General features: G+C 59.3%; 1 protein-coding gene across 1 annotated transcript in view; it reads right to left on the reverse strand.

Annotated features, from left to right (window-relative positions):
* Positions 1-26561, reverse strand: part of Pask (PAS domain containing serine/threonine kinase) — a 55936-nt gene that overhangs the window by 15596 nt on the left and 13779 nt on the right. Inside the window, 7 exon segments of the mRNA XM_077799795.1 lie at positions 2224-2358; positions 2451-2576; positions 5507-5674; positions 6014-6195; positions 19242-20682; positions 25080-25234; positions 26097-26247. Coding sequence (XP_077655921.1) covers positions 2224-2358; positions 2451-2576; positions 5507-5674; positions 6014-6195; positions 19242-20682; positions 25080-25234; positions 26097-26247 — 2358 coding nt within the window.

Genomic DNA, 26561 nt, shown 5'->3' on the forward strand with positions numbered 1-26561 from the left:
ACTCCACCTGTGCTCCTGGGACATCCAGGACTCACAGCCCTGTCCCGTAAGTGACACGGTGACTCCACCTGTGCTCCTGGGACATCCAGGACTCACAGCCCTGTCCTGTAGGTGACACGGTGACTCCACCTGTGCCCCTGGGACATCTAGGACTCACAGCCCTGTCCTGTAGGTGACACGGTGACTCCATCTGTGCTCCTGGGACATCTAGGACTCACAGCCCTGTCCTGTAGGTGACATGGTGACTCCACCTGTGCTCCTGGGACATCTAGGACTCACAGCCCTGTCCTGTAGGTGACATGGTGACTCCACCTGTGCTCCTGGGACATCTAGGACTCACAGCCCTGTCCCGTAGGTGACACGGTGACTCCACCTGTGCTCCTGGGACATCTAGGACTCACAGCCCTGTCCCGTAGGTGACACGGTGACTCCACCTGTGCTCCTGGGACATCTAGGACTCACAGCCCTGTCCCGTAGGTGACACGGTGACTCCACCTGTGCTCCTGGGACATCCAGGACTCACAGCCCTGTCCTGTAGGTGACACGGTGACTCCACCTGTGCCCCTGGGACATCTAGGACTCACAGCCCTGTCCTGTAGGTGACACGGTGACTCCATCTGTGCTCCTGGGACATCTAGGACTCACAGCCCTGTCCTGTAGGTGACATGGTGACTCCACCTGTGCTCCTGGGACATCTAGGACTCACAGCCCTGTCCTACAAATGAAACGGTGACTCCACCTGTGCTCCTGGGACATCCAGGACTCACAGCTCTGTCCTGTAGGTGACACGGTGACTCCACCTGTGCTCCTGGGACATCTGGGACTCACAGCCCTGTCCCGTAGGTGACACGGTGACTCCACCTGTGCTCCTGGGACATCTGGGACTCACAGCCCTGTCCCGTAGGTGACACGGTGACTCCACCTGTGCTCCTGGGACATCTGGGACTCACAGCCCTGTCCCGTAGGTGACACGGTGACTCCACCTGTGCTCCTGGGACATCTGGGACTCACAGCCCTGTCCCGTAGGTGACACGGTGACTCCACCTGTGCTCCTGGGACATCTGGGACTCACAGCCCTGTCCCGTAGGTGACACGGTGACTCCACCTGTGCTCCTGGGACATCTGGGACTCACAGCCCTGTCCCGTAGGTGACACGGTGACTCCACCTGTGCTCCTGGGACATCTGGGACTCACAGCCCTGTCCCGTAGGTGACACGGTGACTCCACCTGTGCTCCTGGGACATCTGGGACTCACAGCCCTGTCCCGTAGGTGACACGGTGACTCCACCTGTGCTCCTGGGACATCTGGGACTCACAGCCCTGTCCCGTAGGTGACACGGTGACTCCACCTGTGCTCCTGGGACATCTGGGACTCACAGCCCTGTCCCGTAGGTGACACGGTGACTCCACCTGTGCTCCTGGGACATCTGGGACTCACAGCCCTGTCCCGTAGGTGACACGGTGACTCCACCTGTGCTCCTGGGACATCTGGGACTCACAGCCCTGTCCCGTAGGTGACACGGTGACTCCACCTGTGCTCCTGGGACATCTGGGACTCACAGCCCTGTCCCGTAGGTGACACGGTGACTCCACCTGTGCTCCTGGGACATCTGGGACTCACAGCCCTGTCCTGTAGGTGACACGGTGACTCCACCTGTGCTCCTGGGACATCTGGGACTCACAGCCCTGTCCTGTAGGTGACATGGTGACTCCACCTGTTGCTCCTGGGACATCCAGGACTCACAGCCCTGTCCTGTAGGTGACACGGTGACTCCACCAGTGCTCCTGGGACATCTGGGACTCACAGCCGTGACCTGCAGGTCCACAGTCACTCCCAGTATGTCTACCAGAAGACTGCAGTACTGATTTTCCTGTGGTCTCCTGGTCTGCGGAGACAGGACTTCAGAGCTAACTCACAGGCTCCGCCTCCATGACGGTCTGAGTGGTTCTCGTCTGTGACCTCTGAGGACACTCTACACATACAAAGGAAGCTCAGTCACTTAGCACCTCTCTCTGCTCACGCCACGTCATTCTGTGGCCTCTTCTCTTAGTTTCTCTGTCTCAACCACAGGATTCTCTTCTCAAAGTAGGTATCTTACTCCACAAAATCCCAAGGCTGAAGACCAGGTCCAGCTCAGAAAGAAGTGAGTTCAGTCAGAGTCCCTGGCCACCCATGTCCATCAATGGTGCCCATCCAGCCCACACAGCCCTGGACCCTCTCACCTGCCGGAAGATGTAGCTTGCCAGGGGCTCATCCAGGCTAGGGTGACAGTCAATGAAAGCAAAGAGGTCCAGGCCAGAGCCATGCTTCTCCATCACCAGCTGGAAGAAGCCCTGGTTCTCAAACACGTCCAGCACCTGGGAAAGGCAAGGCCAAGGGAAGCTCTGCTGACGTCAACCACCAGAGGAAGGGTGTTCTACAGGAGCAACGTCAGGGCTCCGTCCTTCACCTTGATGATGTTGGCATGCTCCACTCTGGAGAGAATCGCGATCTCCAGAGAGACTTTTCCAAGTTTGGGGTCCTCCACCCAACAGTCTTCCAAAATCTTCTCCTTCTTAATGAACTTCACCACCACCTGTGGAAACAGTGAGGACGTAATGGACAGTCCTCTGTGTCCCATTCCACATGAGGTCCACTACCAGCCCCTGGCCACAGCAGAGCGGCAGTGTTCTCCTCCCCCAAGCAAACACCAGCCCCGCAGCGGGAAGAAGCAGGCAGTCAGCAGCTGAGCAGAGGCGGGGGAGTCCCTGCCTGTCCTTCTCACGCATGGACTGGAGTGGAGGGGGCCCAGGAAGCAGGGCCTGAGGAAAGAAGCCGTGGAGACCTCAGAGTGGTGTGGCCCAGACCACCCATGCAGCCTCATCCTCCTCGAAGTTCTGTGTCCTAACCAGGAGAACAAAATAACAAGCCCAGGGAGAAGAGGAAATAAAGGACCATCCATCCCGAGACACATTTCAACACTGACTCTGAGGCCAGCCAGCAAGTCCACAAACTGGACGGACAGAGCAGAGCACACGGGACCTTCACAAAGTCAGGCCCCGTGCCGGCACATAACACAAAGCGTGTTCTCAGACTGTGGGTACACGAAGCTAGAAGTTGAAAACTGAAAGAGACCCGAACAGCTCCAACGACCTGGAAGTTAAACAACACGTTTCCACATAACCAGAACATTTACAAGTGAATAAGAACAAAACACAGAATATGGCAACGTGGGCCATGGATGAAGCCAAGCTGGGGAGGAATTCCGAGCACTGACACTTACACTAGAGAAGAGAAAAGCTCAACTAAGCCATGTAAGAAGGCACCTCAGAAAAGGAGGAGCCAGGAGTGGTGGGCACATCTGTGATCCCTGCCACCGGTGAGGCCGAGCTGCAGGGCACAGCTGTCGACCAGCATGGGTACCCCAGTGAGACTCTATCTCAACACAGAAAATAAAAAGGGGTATGCAGGTGGATCAGTGGTAAAGTGCCCCTGGGCTCCATCCCTGGTAACAAGAAAAAGAAAAAGGAAAAAGAAGGAAAGCAAAGCAAATTAAATCCAAAATAAAATGATAATAAAGAATCGGAACCACAAAACTAAAATCAGATCAGTAAGGACGATTAATGAAGCCATGACATTAAGCCTCTAACCAGACAGATCAAAAAACAATAAGACCCAATATCAAGTATGAGAGAGATGATAGAATCACAGACGCTAAAGACACTGAAAGATTCTCAAGTATCACAGACAACTTTATGCGGATACATTTGAGAATCTGGATGAAACAAAGCTCCTGAAAGACCCGAACCATCAAAGCTCACTCAAGAAGCCAGAAACAGAAGTCACCTTCTATTTCAGAATCTTGGTTTGTAGTTTAAAACTTGCATTTAAAGAGCAACCCACTCCCAGACCATTCTACTGTTCAATCCTACAAAATATTTAAGGAGGAAATTACATTGTACGCCATTGTGCACAGACTCCTGCAGGGGACAGAGGAAGGGGCTACTTCCAGGTCTGTCTTTACAAGGCCACTTCACTGACCCCAGAGGCAGAAGAAGCGTTTCCACAACACTCAGGCCACATGCCTCACCACCACAGAGCACTGACAGAGGGGATACGGCAGTGTTTCAGGACAGCAGTGACACAGCGGACCAGGGGCACTTAATTCAGGACACAAAGTTGACGGAATTCGCAGTCCACACCCAAGGTTGGCAGAGTGGTCCACTGATGTCTGACCACGCTCCCAGACAAAGAAAGGACACCTTTTAACAACTGTGCCAACTGGTGCACATGCCCATGCAAAGATAACCCTCAAGTGTGTTTTGTGCCACGTGCAAAATCACTCCGACTCCATCACAGGCCTAAAGCAAAGCTTCAAACCCAGAACCTGAAGAAAGAAACATGGAATCTTCGTGACCTTGGATCACATAGGACAGGGAGCACATGATCCATGGGAAGAAACTGATAAAATCGGACTTCACCAAAATCCGAACCTCTGTCCCTGAAAGGCACTGTCGCGGACGGAAGACGGGAAGACGGGAAGACGGGAAGACGGGCTCTGACTGGAGAACACATCTGAACAGCAGGCCTCTGATGAAGGGAGCCGGCATGGGGCCAGGGGTCCCAGAGCTCAGGAGGCTGAGACAGGAGGACTGCAAGTATGTGGCCAGCCTGGGCAACTGAAGAAGGCCTGGTCTCCAATAAAAAATAAAAAGTGCTAGGGAAGTAGCTCCAAGATTCAGCAATTTTTTAAAACTTCACAGGAGACAAAGACACTTCAGCAAAGAAAATAAGCAGATGGCAAATAAGCACATGAAAAAGTGCTCAGCACCCCAAGAGCACAGGTGCTGCACTCAGTCCACACAGCTCAGCACCCCAAGAGCACAGGTGCTGCGCTCAGTCCACACAGCTCAGCACCCCAAGAGCACAGGTGCTGCGCTCAGTCCACACAGCTCAGCACCCCAAGAGCACAGGTGCTGCGCTCAGGCCACACAGCTCAGCACCCCAAGAGCACAGGTGCTGCGCTCAGTCCACACAGCTCAGCACCCCAAGAGCACAGGTGCTGCGCTCAGGCCACACAGCTCAGCACCCCAAGAGCACAGGTGCTGCGCTCAGTCCACACAGCATCCAGGCAGGCAGGGCTAAGCCCCAGGGTCTGTGGCCAGGACACGGGCTTTTGTGTGGCGGACAAGTCGTGCCCCTTGATCAGGATGGCTGTGCCAGGGACTGTGCTCTGTACTTAGTTTCAAGTATACCTTCTGGCCTGCTCAAGAATGTTGGGGGGATTTCTTTCCAGGTGAGAGGAGGAGGTACAAGTTTGGTTTAAAAGTAGGCATGTGGGCGGGAGAGTATCCCCCATGCCAAGAGAGCTGGGGGCCTCAGCAGGCCAACACCCAGGAGCCTGGCTGCAGCCTCCTGGGCCACGTGCAGCAGGACTGCCACCCCAGCAGCAATGTGTGGCCGGCAGGGAGTGCTCTCCTTAAGACCCCTCTCTCCCACTGAACCCCAGAGGGAGAGCCAGAGCACCTCCTTGTTTTGCGCCTTATCCACTGCGGTCCAGACAAACCCAAAGGCCCCGCTTCCAATCGGGCTGAGGGTGCTGTACTTGTGGGAGTACTCCCCCTCACAGGCGGCCAGCTCGGCCAGCTCCACGGGTGTGGGGCTCTCCTCAAACCAGGGCTTGGCTCTGAGCATCTGCAAAGGCAAAGGAAGGTCTGAGGAAGACCTGCCACCACAAAGCCAGGTGGCCCCCCGCTAGGCCCACCATCCCCAGCAACACAGCCCTCCTCCCGTGCCCACAGGGAGCTTTTCTAGGCAGCCTGGACACCCTGATCCAAACTGGCACCCCGAACCCTGGACACAAAGCCTGTGCAGACTCAAAGGCCTGCATCTGCTCTGCACACAGGGTATGAGAAGACAGAAGACCACGAGACCCCACTCCCACCCCCGGGAAACAAAGCCAAACAGCAAGGCCCACTGGAAGGCCAGCCAGTCCAGGCCAACAGGAGGCCCAGGCCAGCTGCAGACACCAACCTCCCCGAGGCTGGGCCCAGGGAGCTCGCTCATGGAGTGGCTGGAGCTGGGCAGGCTGGCGAGGAGCAGGCGGGTCCTGGTGGCCGAGTTGCGGTGGCTCTGCAAGACGTTCTTCACCAGCCAGCAGCAGAAGAGGGTGGCAGAGCCCTGGAGCTCCACGCGTCTCACTTCAAACTGTATACCTGAAGCACAGAGGCGAGCAGGAGGGACCGCTGACGCTGCTCCCGAACAGCACGCAGACCACACACAGCAGTCCACGTGAGGGCAAGCAGCCCCCGGCCTGGAGACCACCACCACAGCATGTGGGGCAGCTGGGAGCCAAGGGACGCCCTGCAGAGCACCAGAGACTACACAGCCACCTCAGAACAGCCAGGCAGAGGGGACAATAATGTGACAGTCTCAATCAAAGCCACGACGCCAACACAGGCACTGGTCACGCAGTCACACAAGGTCCAAGCCACACACCCACTCTGGGCTTTGGTACAAAGCACCGGTGTCGTGTGCACCACCAGGCACTTCTACAGGGACATCAATGTGAACATGGTATTTTTAACCGTGTTTCCACACATCAGTGATGGGAAGCAATATAAAAAAAAGAGGTGAAAGTCCTCTACAGTGAAAACTACAGAACTCTAATGAGAGAAACTGAAGACTGAAGAGGGAAAGATCTCCCATGCTCTTGGATAGGCAGAATTAATAGTCAAAATGACCATACTACCAAAAGCTCTACACAATTCCTATTAAAATCCCCATGTCATTCTTCACAGACATACGAAAAACAATCATAAAATTCATTTGTAAAAATAAGAGGGCCAGAATAGCCAAAGCAATTCTTACCAAGAAAAGTGAAGCAGGAGACATCACAACACCAGACTTTAAATTATACTACAGAGCTATAGTAACAAAAATGGCATGGTATTGGCACCAAAACAGACGTGCAGACCAACGATACAGAATAGAAAACACAGAGACAAGCCCAAATAAATACAGTTACCTCAAATTAGACAAAGGCACCGTACACATAATTGGAGAAAAGAAAGCCTCTTCAACAAATGGTGCTCGGAAAACTGGAAATGCAACAAAATGAAATTAGACCCCCATCTCTCACCTTGCATAAAACTCAAATCAAAGTGGATCAAGGACATAGGCAGACTACAGGGTCTGTGCCTACTAGACGAAAAGGTAGGCTCAATCACCTATCATCAGCTTAGGAACCAAATTCCTCCAGACTCCTAAAGCACAAGTAAAATCAAGAATCAATAAATGGGATGGTATCAAACTAAAAAGCGTCTTCACAGCAAAGGAAACAATCAAGAACATGAAGAAAGAGCCTACAGAATGGGAGAAAAATCTTCACTACCTGCACCTCAGATAGAGCACTAATCTCCAGGATATGTAAAGAACTCAAAAAACTTAACACCAAAAAAACAAATAGGGGGCTGGGGTTGTGGCTAAGCAGTAGAGCACTCACCTAGCACGGGCGAGGCCCTGAGTTTGATCCTTAGCACCACATAAAAATAAATAAAGATATTGTATCAAACTACAACTAAAAAATGAAAAAATATAATAAGTAAAAAAAAAAAAACAATCAGTAAATGAGCAAAGGAATTGAACTGGTACTTTACAGAAGAAGTAGTAAGACTGGTCAACAAATATGTGAAAAAATGTTCAACATCACTAGCAGTTAGAGAAATGTAAATTAAAACTACACTGAGATTCCATCTAACTCCAGTCCGAATGGCAATTATCAAGAATACAAGCAATGATAAGTGTTGGCGAGGATGTGGGGAAAAGGTACACTTATACATTGCTGGTGGAACTGCAAATTGGTGCAACCACTCTGGAAAGCAGTATGGAGACTCCTCAGAAAACTTCGAGTGAAACCACTATTGGACCCAGTTATCCCATTCCTCGGTTTATATGGAAAATATTTAAAATACTACGGTGACACCGCCATATCAATGTCATAGCAGTTCAATTCACGATAGGTAAACCAGGCTAGGTATCCTTCAAAAGATGAATGGATAAAGAAAACGTGGTATACATACACAACAGAATGTTCTCAGTCATAAAGAAGAATGAAATCACGGCATTTGCCAGTAAATGGATGGAACTGGAGACTATCATGCTAAGTGAAATAAGCCAACTCCAAAAACCAAAGGCCAAATATCGAGTGTTCTCACTGATATGCAGATGCTAACACACACTAAGGTGGAGGGGGGAGAAGAGAAGTTCACTGGATTAGACAAAGGAAAATGAAGGGAAGGAAGAGAAGGGAATGGGAAAGACAATAGAATGAATCAGACATCACTTTCCTATGCTCACGTGTAAACACACGACCAGGGGCACTCCACATCATGTACAGCACAAGAATGGGAACTCACACTCCATGGAGGATATAGCATGTGTATGGTATGTCAAAAATGCACTCTATTATCATGTATAAAAAGAACAAATTAAAAGAATTTTTTTAAAACCCTGGTGTCTACTTTCAGGTGGTGGAATTCTGGTTAGAGCTGATTGTATTTCCTCCTTATTTCTTAACATTTCTACAAATAATGTGTGTTAGTCACATTTTTTTTTTTAATTTAGAAAATGGAGTAAGCAATCAACACCACAAAATCAGCAATGTCGAAACAACTAGCTAGAACAAGGGGGACCCAGAGATTAGGAAAAGTCAGAGCCTGGCTGTAGTGCCCATGAAGAAGGGGCTTCAGGGCCCCTGCAGGGAAGCAAGGGAGCACAGGGCAGAGCAGATGTCTGCCGTGCACACAGCACTCTCCGCCTGGCAGCTCAGTGTGACCTGGGGACCAGTGGGAGCTGGAAGGACAGGCCCCAGCACGAGACCCCCACCCCTTCGGAGCCTGCTGGAAATCAAGACTAGGTGCTAGAGCACGGAGCACCACCAAGGGGACCCAGGCTGCCTCTCCTCAGGCAAATGTGCCATAACCCTAATGTCAGACGACAATACATTACCCTTTGGCAAACCTTCTCCAAGATGAGAGCTCCACAGACCCCAAGATGAAGACCACCTGTGCTCTGCTGTGATGCTCTGAGGCAGCAGTGCCTCCCTAGGTCAGGGTGACACACAGCCCCAGTCCCACCCAGGCCAGAAACACACTCAGCCCCAGACCCACCCAGGACACACTTAGGCCCCCCAGCCCACAGATACCAGGGACACACTAAGCCAAGGCCCCACCCAGGACAAGCTCAGCGGCAGGCCTTCCCAAAGGCACACTCAGCCCAAGCCCCACCAAGGACACTAAGCCACAGCCCCACCAAGGACACACTCAGAAACAGCCCCATCCAGGACACACTCCGCAGCAGGCCCTCCCAGGCACGCTCAGCTGCAGGCCCTGCCAGGCACACTCAGCTGCAGGCCCTCCCAGCCACACTCAGCTGCAGGCCCTCCCAGCCACACTCAGCTGCAGGCCCTCCCAGGGCACACTCAGCTGCAGGCCCTCCCAGGGCACACTCAGCTACAGGCCCTCCCAGCCACACTCAGCTTCAGGCCCTCCCAGGGCACACTCAGCTGCAGGCCCTCCCAGCCACACTCAGCTGCAGGCCCTCCCAGCCACACTCAGCTGCAGGCCCTCCCAGGGCACACTCAGCTTCAGGCCCTGCCAGGCACACTCAGCTGCAGGCCCTCCCAGCCACACTCAGCTACAGGCCCTCCCAGGGCACACTCAGCTGCAGGCCCTCCCAGCCACACTCAGCTTCAGGCCCTCCCAGCCACACTCAGCTGCAGGCCCTCCCAGGGCACACTCAGATGCAGGCCCTCCCAGCCACACTCAGCTGCAGGCCCTCCCAGCCACACTCAGCTGCAGGCCCTCCCAGGGCACACTCAGATGCAGGCCCTCCCAGGGCACACTCAGTTGCAGGCCCTCCCAGCCACACTCAGCTTCAGGCCCTCCCAGCCACACTCAGCTTCAGGTCCTCCCAGCCACACTCAGCTGCAGGCCCTCCCAGGGCACACTCAGCTGCAGGCCCTCCCAGCCACACTCAGCTGCAGGCCCTCCCAGCCACACTCAGCTGCAGGCCCTCCCAGCCACACTCAGCTACAGGCCCTCCCAGGGCACACTCAGCTGCAGGCCCTCCCAGCCACACTCAGCTGCAGGTCCTCCCAGCCACACTCAGCTGCAGGCCCTGCCAGGCACACTCAGCTGCAGGCCCTCCCAGCCACACTCAGCTGCAGGCCCTCCCAGCCACACTCAGCTACAGGCCCTCCCAGCCACACTCAGCTTCAGGCCCTCCCAGGCACACTCAGCTGCAGGCCCTCCCAGCCACACTCAGCTGCAGGCCCTCCCAGCCACACTCAGCTGCAGGCCCTCCCAGCCACACTCAGCTGCAGGCCCTCCCAGCCACACTCAGCTGCAGGCCCTGCCAGGCACACTCAGCTGCAGGCCCTCCCAGCCACACTCAGCTGCAGGCCCTCCCAGCCACACTCAGCTGCAGGCCCTCCCAGCCACACTCAGCTGCAGGCCCTCCCAGGGCACACTCAGCTTCAGGCCCTGCCAGGCACACTCAGCTGTAGGCCCTCCCAGCCACACTCAGCTGCAGGCCCTCCCAGCCACACTCAGCTGCAGGCCCTCCCAGGGCACACTCAGATGCAGGCCCTCCCAGCCACACTCAGCTTCAGGTCCTCCCAGCCACACTCAGCTGCAGGCCCTGCCAGGCACACTCAGCTGCAGGCCCTCCCAGCCACACTCAGCTACAGGTTCTCCCAGCCACACTCAGCTTCAGGCCCTGCCAGGCACACTCAGCTGCAGGCCCTCCCAGCCACACTCAGCTGCAGGCCCTCCCAGCCACACTCAGCTGCAGGCCCTCCCAGGGCACACTCAGATGCAGGCCCTGCCAGGCACACTCAGCTGCAGGCCCTCCCAGCCACACTCAGCTTCAGGCCCTCCCAGCCACACTCAGCTTCAGGCCCTCCCAGGGCACACTCAGCTTCAGGCCCTGCCAGGCACACTCAGCTGCAGGCCCTCCCAGCCACACTCAGCTGCAGACCCTGCCAGGCACACTCAGCTGCAGGCCCTCCCAGCCACACTCAGCTGCAGGCCCTCCCAGCCACACTCAGCTGCAGGCCCTCCCAGCCACACTCAGCTACAGGCCCTCCCAGGGCACACTCAGATGCAGGCCCTGCCAGGCACACTCAGCTGCAGGCCCTCCCAGCCACACTCAGCTGCAGGCCCTCCCAGCCACACTCAGCTGCAGGCCCTCCCAGCCACACTCAGCTGCAGGCCCTCCCAGGGCACACTCAGCTTCAGGCCCTCCCAGCCACACTCAGCTGCAGGCCCTGCCAGCCACACTCAGCTGCAGGCCCTCCCAGCCACACTCAGCTGCAGGCCCTCCCAGGACACACTCAGATGCAGGCCCTCCCAGCCACACTCAGCTGCAGGCCCTCCCAGCCACACTCAGCTGCAGGCCCTCCCAGGGCACACTCAGATGCAGGCCCTCCCAGCCACACTCAGCTTCAGGCCCTCCCAGCCACACTCAGCTACAGGCCCTCCCAGGGCACACTCAGCTTCAGGCCCTCCCAGCCACACTCAGCTGCAGGCCCTCCCAGGCACACTCAGCTTCAGGCCCTCCCAGCCACACTCAGCTGCAGGCCCTCCCAGGGCACACTCAGCTACAGGCCCTCCCAGGGCACACTCAGATGCAGGCCCTCCCAGCCACACTCAGCTGCAGGCCCTCCCAGCCACACTCAGCTTCAGGCCCTCCCAGCCACACTCAGCTGCAGGCCCTCCCAGCCACACTCAGCTACAGGCCCTCCCAGGGCACACTCAGCTACAGGCCCTCCCAGCCACACTCAGCTACAGGCCCTCCCAGGCACGCTCAGCTGCAGGCCCTCCCAGCCACACTCAGCTTCAGGCCCTCCCAGCCACACTCAGCTGCAGGCCCTCCCAGCCACACTCAGCTGCAGGCCCTCCCAGCCACACTCAGCTGCAGGCCCTCCAAGCCACACTCAGCTGCAGGCCCTCCCAGCCACACTCAGCTACAGGCCCTCCCAGGGCACACTCAGCTGCAGGCCCTCCCAGCCACACTCAGCTGCAGGCCCTCCCAGCCACACTCAGCTGCAGGCCCTCCCAGCCACACTCAGCTGCAGGCCCTCCCAACCACACTCAGATACAGGCCCTCCCAGCCACACTCAGCTGCAGGCCCTCCCAGCCACACTCAGCTTCAGGCCCTCCCAGCCACACTCAGCTACAGGCCCTCCCAGGGCACACTCAGCTGCAGGTCCTCCCAGCCACACTCAGCTGCAGGCCCTGCCAGGCACACTCAGCTGCAGGCCCTCCCAGCCACACTCAGCTGCAGGCCCTCCCAGCCACACTCAGCTACAGGCCCTCCCAGCCACACTCAGCTTCAGGCCCTGCCAGGCACACTCAGCTGCAGGCCCTCCCAGGCACACTCAGCTTCAGGCCCTGCCAGGCACACTCAGCTGCAGGCCCTCCCAGCCACACTCAGCTGCAGGCCCTCCCAGCCACACTCAGCTGCAGGCCCTCCCAGCCACACTCAGCTGCAGGCCCTGCCAGCCACACTCAGCTGCAGGCCCTCCCAGCCACACTCAGCTGCAGGCCCTCCCAGCCACACTCAGCTGCAGGCCCTCCCAGCCACACTCAGCTGCAGGCCCTCCCAGGGCACACTCAGCTTCAGGCCCTCCCAGCCACACTCAGCTGCAGGCCCTCCCAGCCACACTCAGCTGCAGGCCCTCCCAGCCACACTCAGCTGCAGGCCCTCCCAGGGCACACTCAGATGCAGACCCTCCCAGCCACACTCAGCTGCAGGCCCTCCCAGCCACACTCAGCTGCAGGCCCTCCCAGGGCACACTCAGATGCAGGCCCTCCCAGGGCACACTCAGTTGCAGGCCCTCCCAGCCACACTCAGCTTCAGGCCCTCCCAGCCACACTCAGCTTCAGGTCCTCCCAGCCACACTCAGCTGCAGGCCCTCCCAGGGCACACTCAGCTGCAGGCCCTCCCAGCCACACTCAGCTTCAGGCCCTCCCAGCCACACTCAGCTGCAGGCCCTCCCAGCCACACTCAGCTACAGGCCCTCCCAGGGCACACTCAGCTGCAGGCCCTCCCAGCCACACTCAGCTGCAGGTCCTCCCAGCCACACTCAGCTGCAGGCCCTGCCAGGCACACTCAGCTGCAGGCCCTCCCAGCCACACTCAGCTGCAGGCCCTCCCAGCCACACTCAGCTACAGGCCCTCCCAGCCACACTCAGCTTCAGGCCCTCCCAGGCACACTCAGCTGCAGGCCCTCCCAGCCACACTCAGCTGCAGGCCCTCCCAGCCACACTCAGCTGCAGGCCCTCCCAGCCACACTCAGCTGCAGGCCCTCCCAGCCACACTCAGCTGCAGGCCCTGCCAGGCACACTCAGCTGCAGGCCCTCCCAGCCACACTCAGCTGCAGGCCCTCCCAGCCACACTCAGCTGCAGGCCCTCCCAGCCACACTCAGCTGCAGGCCCTCCCAGGGCACACTCAGCTTCAGGCCCTGCCAGGCACACTCAGCTGTAGGCCCTCCCAGCCACACTCAGCTGCAGGCCCTCCCAGCCACACTCAGCTGCAGGCCCTCCCAGGGCACACTCAGATGCAGGCCCTCCCAGCCACACTCAGCTTCAGGTCCTCCCAGCCACACTCAGCTGCAGGCCCTGCCAGGCACACTCAGCTGCAGGCCCTCCCAGCCACACTCAGCTACAGGTTCTCCCAGCCACACTCAGCTTCAGGCCCTGCCAGGCACACTCAGCTGCAGGCCCTCCCAGCCACACTCAGCTGCAGGCCCTCCCAGCCACACTCAGCTGCAGGCCCTCCCAGGGCACACTCAGATGCAGGCCCTGCCAGGCACACTCAGCTGCAGGCCCTCCCAGCCACACTCAGCTTCAGGCCCTCCCAGCCACACTCAGCTTCAGGCCCTCCCAGGGCACACTCAGCTTCAGGCCCTGCCAGGCACACTCAGCTGCAGGCCCTCCCAGCCACACTCAGCTGCAGACCCTGCCAGGCACACTCAGCTGCAGGCCCTCCCAGCCACACTCAGCTGCAGGCCCTCCCAGCCACACTCAGCTGCAGGCCCTCCCAGCCACACTCAGCTACAGGCCCTCCCAGGGCACACTCAGATGCAGGCCCTGCCAGGCACACTCAGCTGCAGGCCCTCCCAGCCACACTCAGCTGCAGGCCCTCCCAGCCACACTCAGCTGCAGGCCCTCCCAGCCACACTCAGCTGCAGGCCCTCCCAGGGCACACTCAGCTTCAGGCCCTCCCAGCCACACTCAGCTGCAGGCCCTGCCAGCCACACTCAGCTGCAGGCCCTGCCAGCCACACTCAGCTGCAGGCCCTCCCAGGACACACTCAGATGCAGGCCCTCCCAGCCACACTCAGCTGCAGGCCCTCCCAGCCACACTCAGCTGCAGGCCCTCCCAGGGCACACTCAGATGCAGGCCCTCCCAGCCTCACTCAGCTTCAGGCCCTCCCAGCCACACTCAGCTACAGGCCCTCCCAGGGCACACTCAGCTTCAGGCCCTCCCAGCCACACTCAGCTGCAGGCCCTCCCAGGCACACTCAGCTTCAGGCCCTCCCAGCCACACTCAGCTGCAGGCCCTCCCAGGGCACACTCAGCTACAGGCCCTCCCAGGGCACACTCAGATGCAGGCCCTCCCAGCCACACTCAGCTGCAGGCCCTCCCAGCCACACTCAGCTTCAGGCCCTCCCAGCCACACTCAGCTGCAGGCCCTCCCAGCCACACTCAGCTACAGGCCCTCCCAGGGCACACTCAGCTACAGGCCCTCCCAGCCACACTCAGCTACAGGCCCTCCCAGGCACGCTCAGCTGCAGGCCCTCCCAGCCACACTCAGCTTCAGGCCCTCCCAGCCACACTCAGCTGCAGGCCCTCCCAGCCACACTCAGCTGCAGGCCCTCCCAGCCACACTCAGCTGCAGGCCCTCCAAGCCACACTCAGCTGCAGGCCCTCCCAGCCACACTCAGCTACAGGCCCTCCCAGGGCACACTCAGCTGCAGGCCCTCCCAGCCACACTCAGCTGCAGGCCCTCCCAGCCACACTCAGCTGCAGGCCCTCCCAGCCACACTCAGCTGCAGGCCCTCCCAACCACACTCAGCTACAGGCCCTCCCAGCCACACTCAGCTGCAGGCCCTCCCAGCCACACTCAGCTTCAGGCCCTCCCAGCCACACTCAGCTACAGGCCCTCCCAGGGCACACTCAGCTGCAGGTCCTCCCAGCCACACTCAGCTGCAGGCCCTGCCAGGCACACTCAGCTGCAGGCCCTCCCAGCCACACTCAGCTGCAGGCCCTCCCAGCCACACTCAGCTACAGGCCCTCCCAGCCACACTCAGCTTCAGGCCCTGCCAGGCACACTCAGCTGCAGGCCCTCCCAGGCACACTCAGCTTCAGGCCCTGCCAGGCACACTCAGCTGCAGGCCCTCCCAGCCACACTCAGCTGCAGGCCCTCCCAGCCACACTCAGCTGCAGGCCCTCCCAGCCACACTCAGCTGCAGGCCCTGCCAGGCACACTCAGCTGCAGGCCCTCCCAGCCACACTCAGCTGCAGGCCCTCCCAGCCACACTCAGCTGCAGGCCCTCCCAGCCACACTCAGCTGCAGGCCCTCCCAGGGCACACTCAGCTTCAGGCCCTCCCAGCCACACTCAGCTGCAGGCCCTCCCAGCCACACTCAGCTGCAGGCCCTCCCAGCCACACTCAGCTGCAGGCCCTCCCAGGGCACACTCAGATGCAGGCCCTCCCAGCCACACTCAGCTTCAGGTCATCCCAGCCACACTCAGCTGCAGGCCCTGCCAGGCACACTCAGCTGCAGGCCCTCCCAGCCACACTCAGCTACAGGTCCTCCCAGCCACACTCAGCTTCAGGCCCTGCCAGGCACACTCAGCTGCAGGCCCTCCCAGCCACACTCAGCTGCAGGCCCTCCCAGCCACACTCAGCTGCAGGCCCTCCCAGGGCACACTCAGATGCAGGCCCTGCCAGGCACACTCAGCTGCAGGCCCTCCCAGCCACACTCAGCTTCAGGCCCTCCCAGCCACACTCAGCTTCAGGCCCTCCCAGGGCACACTCAGCTTCAGGCCCTGCCAGGCACACTCAGCTGCAGGCCCTCCCAGCCACACTCAGCTGCAGACCCTGCCAGGCACACTCAGCTGCAGGCCCTCCCAGCCACACTCAGCTGCAGGCCCTCCCAGCCACACTCAGCTGCAGGCCCTCCCAGCCACACTCAGCTACAGGCCCTCCCAGGGCACACTCAGATGCAGGCCCTGCCAGGCACACTCAGCTGCAGGCCCTCCCAGCCATACTCAGCTGCAGGCCCTCCCAGCCACACTCAGCTGCAGGCCCTCCCAGCCACACTCAGCTGCAGGCCCTCCCAGGGCACACTCAGCTGCAGGCCCTCCCAGCCACACTCAGCTGCAGGCCCTGCCAGCCACACTCAGCTGCAGGCCCTCCCAGCCACACTCAGCTGCAGGCCCTCCCAGGACACACTCAGATGCAGGCCCTCCCAGCCACACTCAGCTGCAGGCCCTCCCAGCCACACTCAGCTGCAGGCCCTCCCAGGGCACACTCAGATGCAGGCCCTCCCAGCCACACTCAGCTTCAGGCCCTCCCAGCCACACTCAGCTACAGGCCCTCCCAGGGCACACTCAGCTTCAGGCCCTCCCAGCCACACTCAGCTGCAGGCCCTCCCAGGCACACTCAGCTTCAGGCCCTCCCAGCCACACTCAGCTGCAGGCCCTCCCAGGGCACACTCAGCTACAGGCCCTCCCAGGGCACACTCAGATGCAGGCCCTCCCAGCCACACTCAGCTGCAGACCCTCCCAGCCACACTCAGCTGCAGGCCCTCCCAGGGCACACTCAGCTGCAGGCCCTCCCAGCCACACTCAGCTGCAGGCCCTCCCAGCCACACTCAGCTACAGGCCCTCCCAGGGCACACTCAGCTGCAGGCCCTCCCAGCCACACTCAGCTTCAGGTTCTCCCAGCCACACTCAGCTGCAGGCCCTCCCAGGGCACACTCAGCTGCAGGCCCTCCCAGCCACACTCAGCTGCAGGCCCTCCCAGCCACACTCAGCTGCAGGCCCTCCCAGCCACACTCAGCTGCAGGCCCTCCCAGGGCACACTCAGCTGCAGGCCCTCCAAGCCACACTCAGCTGCAGGCCCTCCCAGCCACACTCAGCTTCAGGCCCTCCCAGCCACACTCAGCTTCAGGCCCTCCCAGGGCACACTCAGCTTCAGGCCCTGCCAGGCACACTCAGCTGCAGGCCCTCCCAGCCACACTCAGCTGCAGGCCATCCCAGCCACACTCAGCTACAGGCCCTCCCAGGGCACACTCAGCTTCAGGCCCTGCCAGCCACACTCAGCTGCAGGCCCTCCCAGCCACACTCAGCTGCAGGCCCTCCCAGCCACACTCAGCTGCAGGCCTTCCCAGCCACACTCAGCTGCAGGCCCTCCCAGCCACACTCAGCTACAGGCCCTCCCAGCCACACTCAGCTGCAGGCCCTCCCAGCCACACTCAGCTACAGGCCCTCCCAGGGCACACTCAGCTGCAGGCCCTCCCTGCCACACTCAGCTGCAGGTCCTCCCAGCCACACTCAGCTGCAGGCCCTCCCAGCCACACTCAGCTGCAGGCCCTCCCAGCCACACTCAGCTGCAGGCCCTCCCAGGCACACTCAGCTTCAGGCCCTGCCAGGCACACTCAGCTGCAGGCCCTCCCAGCCACACTCAGCTGCAGGCCCTCCCAGCCACACTCAGCTGCAGGCCCTCCCAGCCACACTCAGCTGCAGGCCCTCCCAGCCACACTCAGCTGCAGGCCCTCCCAGCCACACTCAGCTGCAGGCCCTCCCAGCCACACTCAGCTACAGGCCCTCCCAGCCACACTCAGCTTCAGGCCCTGCCAGGCACACTCAGCTGCAGGCCCTCCCAGCCACACTCAGCTGCAGGCCCTCCAAGCCACACTCAGCTGCAGGCCCTCCCAGCCACACTCAGCTGCAGGCCCTCCCAGCCACACTCAGCTACAGGCCCTCCCAGGGCACACTCAGCTTCAGGCCCTGCCAGGCACACTCAGCTGTAGGCCCTCCCAGCCACACTCAGCTGCAGACCCTCCCAGCCACACTCAGCTTCAGGCCCTCCCAGCCACACTCAGCTGCAGGCCCTCCCAGCCACACTCAGCTGCAGGCCCTGCCAGGCACACTCAGCTGCAGGCCCTCCCAGCCACACTCAGCTGCAGGCCCTCCCAGCCACACTCAGCTGCAGGCCCTCCCAGCCACACTCAGCTGCAGGCCCTCCCAGGGCACACTCAGCTGCAGGCCCTGCCAGGCACACTCAGCTGCAGGCCCTCCCAGCCACACTCAGCTGCAGACCCTCCCAGCCACACTCAGCTGCAGGCCCTCCCAGGGCACACTCAGCTTCAGGCCCTGCCAGGCACACTCAGCTGCAGGCCCTCCCAGCCACACTCAGCTTCAGGCCCTCCCAGCCACACTCAGCTTCAGGCCCTCCCAGGGCACACTCAGATGCAGGCCCTCCCAGGGCACACTCAGATGCAGGCCCTCCCAGCCACACTCAGCTGCAGGTCCTCCCAGCTACACTCAGCTGCAGGCCCTCCCAGGGCACACTCAGCTGCAGGCCCTCCCAGGGCACACTCAGATGCAGGCCCTCCCAGCCACACTCAGCTTCAGGCCCTCCCAGCCACACTCAGCTTCAGGCCCTCCCAGGGCACACTCAGCTTCAGGCCCTGCCAGGCACACTCAGCTGCAGGCCCTCCCAGCCACACTCAGCTGCAGGCCCTCCCAGCCACACTCAGCTGCAGGCCCTCCCAGCCACACTCAGCTGCAGGCCCTCCCAGGGCACACTCAGCTTCAGGCCCTGCCAGCCACACTCAGCTGCAGGCCCTCCCAGCCACACTCAGCTACAGGCCCTCCCAGCCACACTCAGCTTTAGGCCCTCCCAGGGCACACTCAGCTACAGGCCCTCCCAGGGCACACTCAGCTTCATGCCCTCCCAGGGCATACTCAGCTTCAGGCCCTCCCAGCCACACTCAGCTGCAGGCCCTCCCAGGGCACACTCAGCTGCAGGCCCTCCCAGGGCACACTCAGCTGCAGGCCCTCCCAGGGCACACTCAGCTGCAGGCCCTCCCAGCCACACTCAGCTGCAGGCCCTCCCAGCCACACTCAGCTGCAGGCCCTCCCAGGCACACTCAGCTGCAGGCCCTCCTAGGCCAAGACATACTCAGCCGCAGTCCATCTCGGTGGTAGCAACTCCCAGAGTAGGTGCCCTCCTGGATCTGCTGCTGCAGGCTGGTAGCCCTGGGTGCCACAGGTGTGGAAGTGACCTGAGCGCTTAGCCTTGGGTCCTCTGCTGACGGGCACGTATGCTCAGGGCTCACATCCAGCGTGGGAAGGATGTAGTCCGGGCTCTCCATGTCATGTGCTTTGTGATGTTCAGGGGACACCAAACAAATCTCAGAGGGTTCTGTCTGATCGTGCCCTAGACGGCTTTCCTGGAACTGCAGGCCATCACCAGGGTCAAAGTAGGTGCCAGCCAATAGCAACAGTTCCCTGTCCCCCAGGATATCTGGTCTCTGCCTATGGAGATGGCCCACCTCCTCATCAGAGCCCACCACCACAGGAGAGGGTGTCTCACTGAGTTCAGGTGTGGCACAGGAGCAGCTGGACGAAGCTCGTTCTGCCAAGTCGCTGAGGAAGAGCTCCTTTAGGTTCCAGGAATAAGAATTCACATCAGCCTCCTGGGCCTCCTGGGCCTCCAACACCTCGAGGACACCAGGAAGGTCAGTGGCCAAGGCATAGCAGGCCGAGGAGCTGCCCAAGTGGCTGCTGTGAAGGTCTCTGCCTCCAAGATCGCAGAAAGACATGGGGGCGGAGGGTGGGTGCTCTGCTGGGACCTGCTCATGGCAGGAGAGGCCCAGAGGCCCTGTGCAGCTCAGCTTAGACAGCCTCTCCTTTGTCAAGCAAGTCTGCAGCTCCTCTCGGTTGTCCTGTGCCCCCAGCCAAGGCTCATCCAGAGTGGGCGTCCCCAAGGAGATACTTGCCCTCCCTGAGGGGCTGGGAGCCAGCTGCTGTAGGGCCCACTTGCTACTATAGAGAGGGCAGTGCATCAGGAGGCCCCCCGTTGCCAGCTGTCCTGCAGTTTGGGGCTGGAGTCTGGCAGGATCAGTCCAAGGGCTAGGGCTGAGGACACCAATCAGCTCCTGCTGGGCCTCCAGATGCAGGCCACTGTCCCTGTCCTCAGCAGGGCCTGGAGGCTCAGAACCCTCACACGAAGCCCAGGATTTTGTATCCACTGGTTCAGACCTGCTTTCTCCCAGGAGACCCTGCCTGGGGTCCTCTGTTGCTGCAGGCTCCTCCTTCCCCAAGGCAGCAGGTTCCTGGTCTGTGGACGGTGACTGGTCATCCTGGGCTGGTGGGCTCCCTTCTGGGGCATCTTGCTGGTCCTGGAGCAACGAAGACTCACCACTGGTCACAGAGCTTTCTTCTGAGGTACTCTGCTGGTTCTCAGGCGGTGACTGTTCCCCATGGGCTGGAGGGCTTCCCTCGGGGACACTTTGTTGGTCCACAGACGACGACTGTTCCCCATGGGCTGGAGGGCTTCCCTCGGGGACACTTTGTTGGTCCACAGACGACGACTGTTCCCCATGGGCTGGAGGGCTTCCCTCGGGGACACTTTGTTGGTCCACAGACGACGACTGTTCCCCATGGGCTGGAGGGCTTCCCTCGGGGACACTTTGCTGGTCCATAGATGACAACTGTTCCCCATGGGCTAGAGGGCTTCCCTCGAGGACACTTTGTTGGTCCACAGATGACAACTGTTCCCCATGGGCTAGAGGGCTTCCCTCGGGGACACTTTGCTGGTCCATAGATGACAACTGTTCCCCATGGGCTGGTGGGCTTCCCTCAGTGACATTTTGCTGATCCATAGGTGACGACTGTTCCCCATGGGCTGGAGGGCTTCCCTCAGTGACACTTTGCTGGTCCATAGGTGACAACTGTTCCCCATGGGCTAGAGGGCTTCCCTCAGTGACACTTTGCTGGTCCATAGGTGACAACTGTTCCCCATAGGCTAGAGGGCTTCCCTCAGTGACACTTTGCTGGTCCATAGGTGACAACTGTTCCCCATAGGCTGAAGGATTTTCCTTGGGGACACTTTGCTGGTCCCTGGGTGACAAATGTTCCCTGTGAGCTGGCGGGCTTCCTTCAGAGACACTTTGCTGGTCCCTGGGTGACAACTGTTTCCTGTGGGCTGGAGGGCTTCCCTCAGGGACACTTTGCTGGTCCCTGGGTGACAACTGTTCCCTGTGGGCTGGAGGGCTTCCCTCAGGGACACTTTGCTGGTCCCTGGGTGACAACTGTTCCCTATGGGCTGGAGGGCTTCCCTCAGGGACACTTTGCTGGATCGTGGATGATGACTGTTCTCCGTGGGCGGGTGGGCTTCCCTCAGGGACACTGTCTACCCTGGAAATAGGAATTCAGATGTCAGTCATTAGCAGTCACAGAAAAGGAGACAGGAGGAACCATTCTGTTAAAACACAAAGCATTTAACACCATAAAATTTACAACAAAAAAGACTAAATTTTGCAACCAAGTCAATACATAAAGCACCTACTCTCCAATATTGTCCAAATCCTCATTTAGCAAGTCTTTATCAAAGATGGTACTGAGACTGCCACAGTGCAGAGACCCAGGCCCAGTGCTCAGCTCAGCCTGCTGCCAGTGTGCAGCTCACTCTGCCACACTGAAGGCACACCACCCCAGCAGCTCCCCTGAGGCCGGAAGTGAGGGGCCTGACTGGCTAGGTTGGCCACCACCCTCACAGTCACGTGGGGAGATGGGCAGGCCAGCCAACAGGCTGAAGGAGCAGGTGGGGGTGAGGACAAACAGAAACTCCCCCAAGTGCCTCCAGCAAGTGGTGAGCAGGGAGGAGGCTACGACAGTTGACACAGTGCCCCCAGGGCACAGGCCCACACCACAAACTGTACCCTGTGCCTGGCCACACCAGCCAGGCCTGACACTGAGCAGCAGGTATGCCAAACAAGTGCACATCCTACAGGGCACAGAGGCAGATTCACACCTGCAACCCAGCAAGAAGGCAGCAGTGATCCCCACTGAGCGAGGCCAGGGCCAGCACAAGGACAGGACTGCAGAGGAGGGCACTGTAAGCAGGGTCTGAGAAGCAGAGCTGTCCTGTGGGAGTGGGCGGTGTCTGCAGAGGTATCCACCCATCCCCACTCCCACCCTCTCTGGAGGAGTGCCAGCTGCTGCGTCACGAAGTCCAAGTGACACTGCACGCCCAGAGATGAGCCTCGTGTGGCTCAGGGGACCATGCATCCTTCTCCAGGGCCAGCAGAGGGGGGTCCACACCCAGGAATCTGGGCAGCCTCTGGATGTGGTGTTCCATGGTCAGGACACGCGGCCTTGACCTCAGGGCAGCTCTGCACTTTCACTCACCCCCTGAGGATCTCGGAGGTGCTAACCACCGGAGGCCCCCAGTGTCCATTTTCCTCTCTTTGATCACCCCATCCACAGCCCTCCCACCTTAAACCCCTGGGCCAGATGTGCTCTTGGACTTCAGAAAGATCATCAGTCACTTGAAGGAACTCCACAGGACGAACACAGCATGAGGCCTCTACCTACCCCACTGTGGGGTAGCAGGAAACACCAATGGCTGTCCAGCAGCTCAGGGGGGTTTAATCATCAAACATGCTCCAGCATCAAATCTAGGGAAAAATTTCCATGTTGGGGACTTTTTAGATTTCAAGATGTGGGTTAAGGCTGTGAGCCTGCAGAGTCTCTACGTGTTCGCATGACCACAGAATGGCCTTCCCCAGCTCCCCTGGAGACCGCGCTCTGCCCTCTACTCAGCACGGGAGCAAGGGGTGTGGCTGCCACGTGACATCGGGGAGTAGGGCACCTCCACTCCCACCTCCCAGAGTCCACACAGCGTCAGGAGCTGCTGGGACCTGCACCCAGGTCACCCCAGGGATCATAGGCCCCGAAGCAGGGACACCAAGACTGGCCCCGTGGAGACCCCTGAACCAATGTCACTTCATGTGGAGTCCTTTTGAGCCTCTGCCTCTCAGAAGAACCCACTCAGCATGAGCGTCAATTCACTAGAACAGCTGAGCCTGAGCGGGAATGCCGGGGCCAGAGGCGGCGGCGGAGGAAGCCCTACAGAACCCCAGAACACGTGCCCCCTCCTCCTTCTGCACTTCCCACTTGGACTTCGTGACGCAGCACCTTGCATTCCTAATTAGACCACAATGTCACAGAGAAGCCTCGACTCTCTGTTGAACAAGTGAGCGGGAGACTGAATGGCAGGTGACGCACTACTCCGTGCTGCAGGTGGGAGGGGGGCCAGCCGAGCTGCAGAACCTGGGCTGGGAGCAGCTCCGCGGCACAACCTTGGCCTTGTGTGAGCCAGGCATGGTTCCATCCTCAGCACCACCAACGACAACTGCACAAACCCCTAGGGTCTAAAACTGTCCCACCTAAAAGAAAATGTAAGACTTAGCCAATGCAGTGCAGCTTCCTCATTGAACAACACGAGCCTAGAAGAGGCACTCTGCCCTGATCCTGAGGAGAGCGGCTGGCGAGTGACCCCACTGGACACCCGATTCCAGGAATGATGCGCTCACTGGCAGCTGGCATGAGCAAGCAGCCCAGCCAGGCCGGGGCACTTGACAAGCATCAGCCACTCATGCCAGCTCCCAGCTCCCCTCATCTGCAGAGGAGCACAGAGAAAGAAGAGCCATTGGGTACACTTCTCATGCTTGCACCCTACTCACAGCCAGGAGGGAGCCAGGGGGACAAACAGCAGGGAAGGAACAACAGGTGCTGTTGGGGGTCTTGCTGGGAAGAGGTGCTGCCGGGGAAGAGGTCAGCAGGCACAGGCACACCAGCCAGGACAACATGCAGCAATCCTGTCCTGATAGACAAAAGCAAGGCACAAGGGTACACAGTACACACCACACACACACACACACACACACACACACACACACTCACACATCCATGCTGACTCGCATAGGACGGAGGGTCTGGAGGGTTGGAGCTGCTGACCAGTGTCCTCAGAGTGGGAGGAGGCAGGTCTGGAGAGGGCCAAGGGGAGTCCACCTGTCACTTCTGCTCTGTACTTGAAACACACTCATGTACTCCTTTAAAATGAGTCCAGGAAGGCTGCAAAGACCCGGTGGTGTGGATCCATCTCAGAGCCACAACAACAAACTAAAGAAGGCAGGCCCAAGGACAAAGGGGACAGCTCAGGCCCCAGGACAGCAACTCTGACGTATGCTCCAACGCATGGTGGTAAGGGTGCAGAGCAGGAGATCCGGGGGCAGAAAAGACCATGGATCTGCTCTCCATGTGCACACCTGAGGCTCAGGCATGCTCCTGAACACTGTGCATAAAATAGGATTTTAAGCCGGACATGTGACACATACCCTTAATCCCAGCCACCTGGCAACTAGGAAGGACGAGGACCCCTAGTATGAGGACAGTCTGTACAACTTAACAAGGCCATCAAGATAAAAATAAATTTAAAAAATTAGGAATGTAGCCCAGGGCTAGAATACCCCAGCTTCATTTTACTTGTGTATATATATATTAGTTATATTCGATAATACATATATATATTTTTAATGAAGAAAACTAGCTAAAAACACCAAAATACTGAGCACAATAGGACTGAGAAACAGAATCAGTGAGCTTTTGTTCCTGTTTTCCCAAGTCATCTAACATAAACGTCCTTCACTCCATGTGGGATACTTTATTTAAAAACATGCAAAGAAAACAGCTTCATACGATTTCCACAATGCCCAGGCCAGGCCAGCTTCAGCCCTCATGAGTCTACCTAAATGCCCCTGACCTCCGACAGCCACGGGATGAGATGGCATTGTGGGCACCCTGTCCCACGGCAGAACACCCAGTTCCTGGGAGGAACACGTCACCATTCAGACAGGGCAGGTGCTGGGTTTGTGGGAGCCAAGTGCATCACCGAACTGCACCCCCCACCCTGAGAGCAGCTCCTCCACCAGCCTCCACTTCCCACCAGCACTCACCCTGGCGAGGGCTCCAACGAGGAGGAAGGGAACCAGGCTCCTACTTCCTGCTGTGTCTGAGCAGGGGAGATGTCTTGGCTTCTTGCCAGCTTCAGGGTCTCATCTTGTGGCAGCAGGCAGTCTCCGGCACGTATCACGTTCACCTTCAGATCTGAGAGCAGAATCGGGAAGACTTGCACCCTACTCACAGCGCTGGCTGCCTGAGCTGCTGGCACCCGGCGTCCCAGGGGAGCACCACCCACCAGGGCCATGGCCCAGCACGATGCGCACAACGCACCCTGCTCGTACCTGACACTCGCCTCCTGTCCCCAGTGCTGCTTCCCACTAGAGAGCAGAGACCCCACCCAGCACCCCCCCACGACGTCACCTGGATCCTCAAACCCCATCAGGGCCCAGGGACTCCAGAACCACACCTGAGGGGTCGAGGGCAGAGCGTGACCAAGGGTGCCAGTGCCCCTGTCACAGGCCCCACACCCTGCCAGTGTCCTGAGCCAGAGCAGGCTGCTCGGCACAGGAGGCTGGGAGCTCCGCCCCAGAGACCAGCAGGCCGAGACTGTCCCCACACGGGGCTCAGGAATACTGTTGACATGTTTAAAGTGCCAAGTAAAAACCAAAGGGGTAAACATTACAAAATCCACAAACGTGCTAGCAATATCTAACTTAGAAATAAACAGGACAGCTCATCCACTCCATCTTGGGAGTCCCCTCCCAGACGCCAAGACGGTGGCTGAGACTCGAGAGGGCACGACTCAGGGCTTCTTGAAGACCTCTCCTTCCGCTCCTCGCTGCCAATACATTTGTAGGAATAGCCCCCACACCCTGCCCTCCCCTGGCGAACGGAAGGCCTGAGAGAGACACAAACACTGAAACAGGACTGGTGCCCCTCACTCAGGCCCCAGCCACGACCCTCAGCCCGTGGAGGCGGCTGCCCCTCCCATCTCTGGTGGGAGGCATGGGCCTTGGTGGGGCTGGGCCGCCAGGGGCTCAGTGGGGACAGGAAGGCCATGTCTCACCCTGGGCTCCACTGCCTGGGTCCCAGCTCATCTGGCCAGGCCTGCTCTCACTGTGGATGTCCAGGCAGTCGGCCAGGTCTGGCAGCGGTGAGGAACTGTCACAGGCAAGGTCCATGTAGTGGTAGAAACCAGGAATCAGGAAAGTGATATTCTGGGAGGCAAAAAGTGACAGTTCAAGACCTGGGGGACTCATTATGCCCCCTCCTGGACACATCCTGCTGGGGCTGAAATGAAAACAACTGGCAAAAAAGTTAAACCAACGGAGCAAGTCTCTGGACCGTTCCTCCTAAGGTCAGGAAAGACACTGGGGTCAAATTTCCAGACATGAACCAGTCGGAAGCCACTGCAGTTGTGACCCAAACCTGGTCCAATCAGCCAGACCAGATCCCACTGGGAACAGCACTCCTCTCCCTCCCCGGGGCGACTCTGGAATCAGCCAAGGGAAATGACCTGGTGGCCGTCAGC

The sequence above is a fragment of the Urocitellus parryii genome, chromosome 1 (assembly GCF_045843805.1).
Source record: "Urocitellus parryii isolate mUroPar1 chromosome 1, mUroPar1.hap1, whole genome shotgun sequence".
Classification (NCBI taxonomy): domain Eukaryota; kingdom Metazoa; phylum Chordata; class Mammalia; order Rodentia; family Sciuridae; genus Urocitellus; species Urocitellus parryii.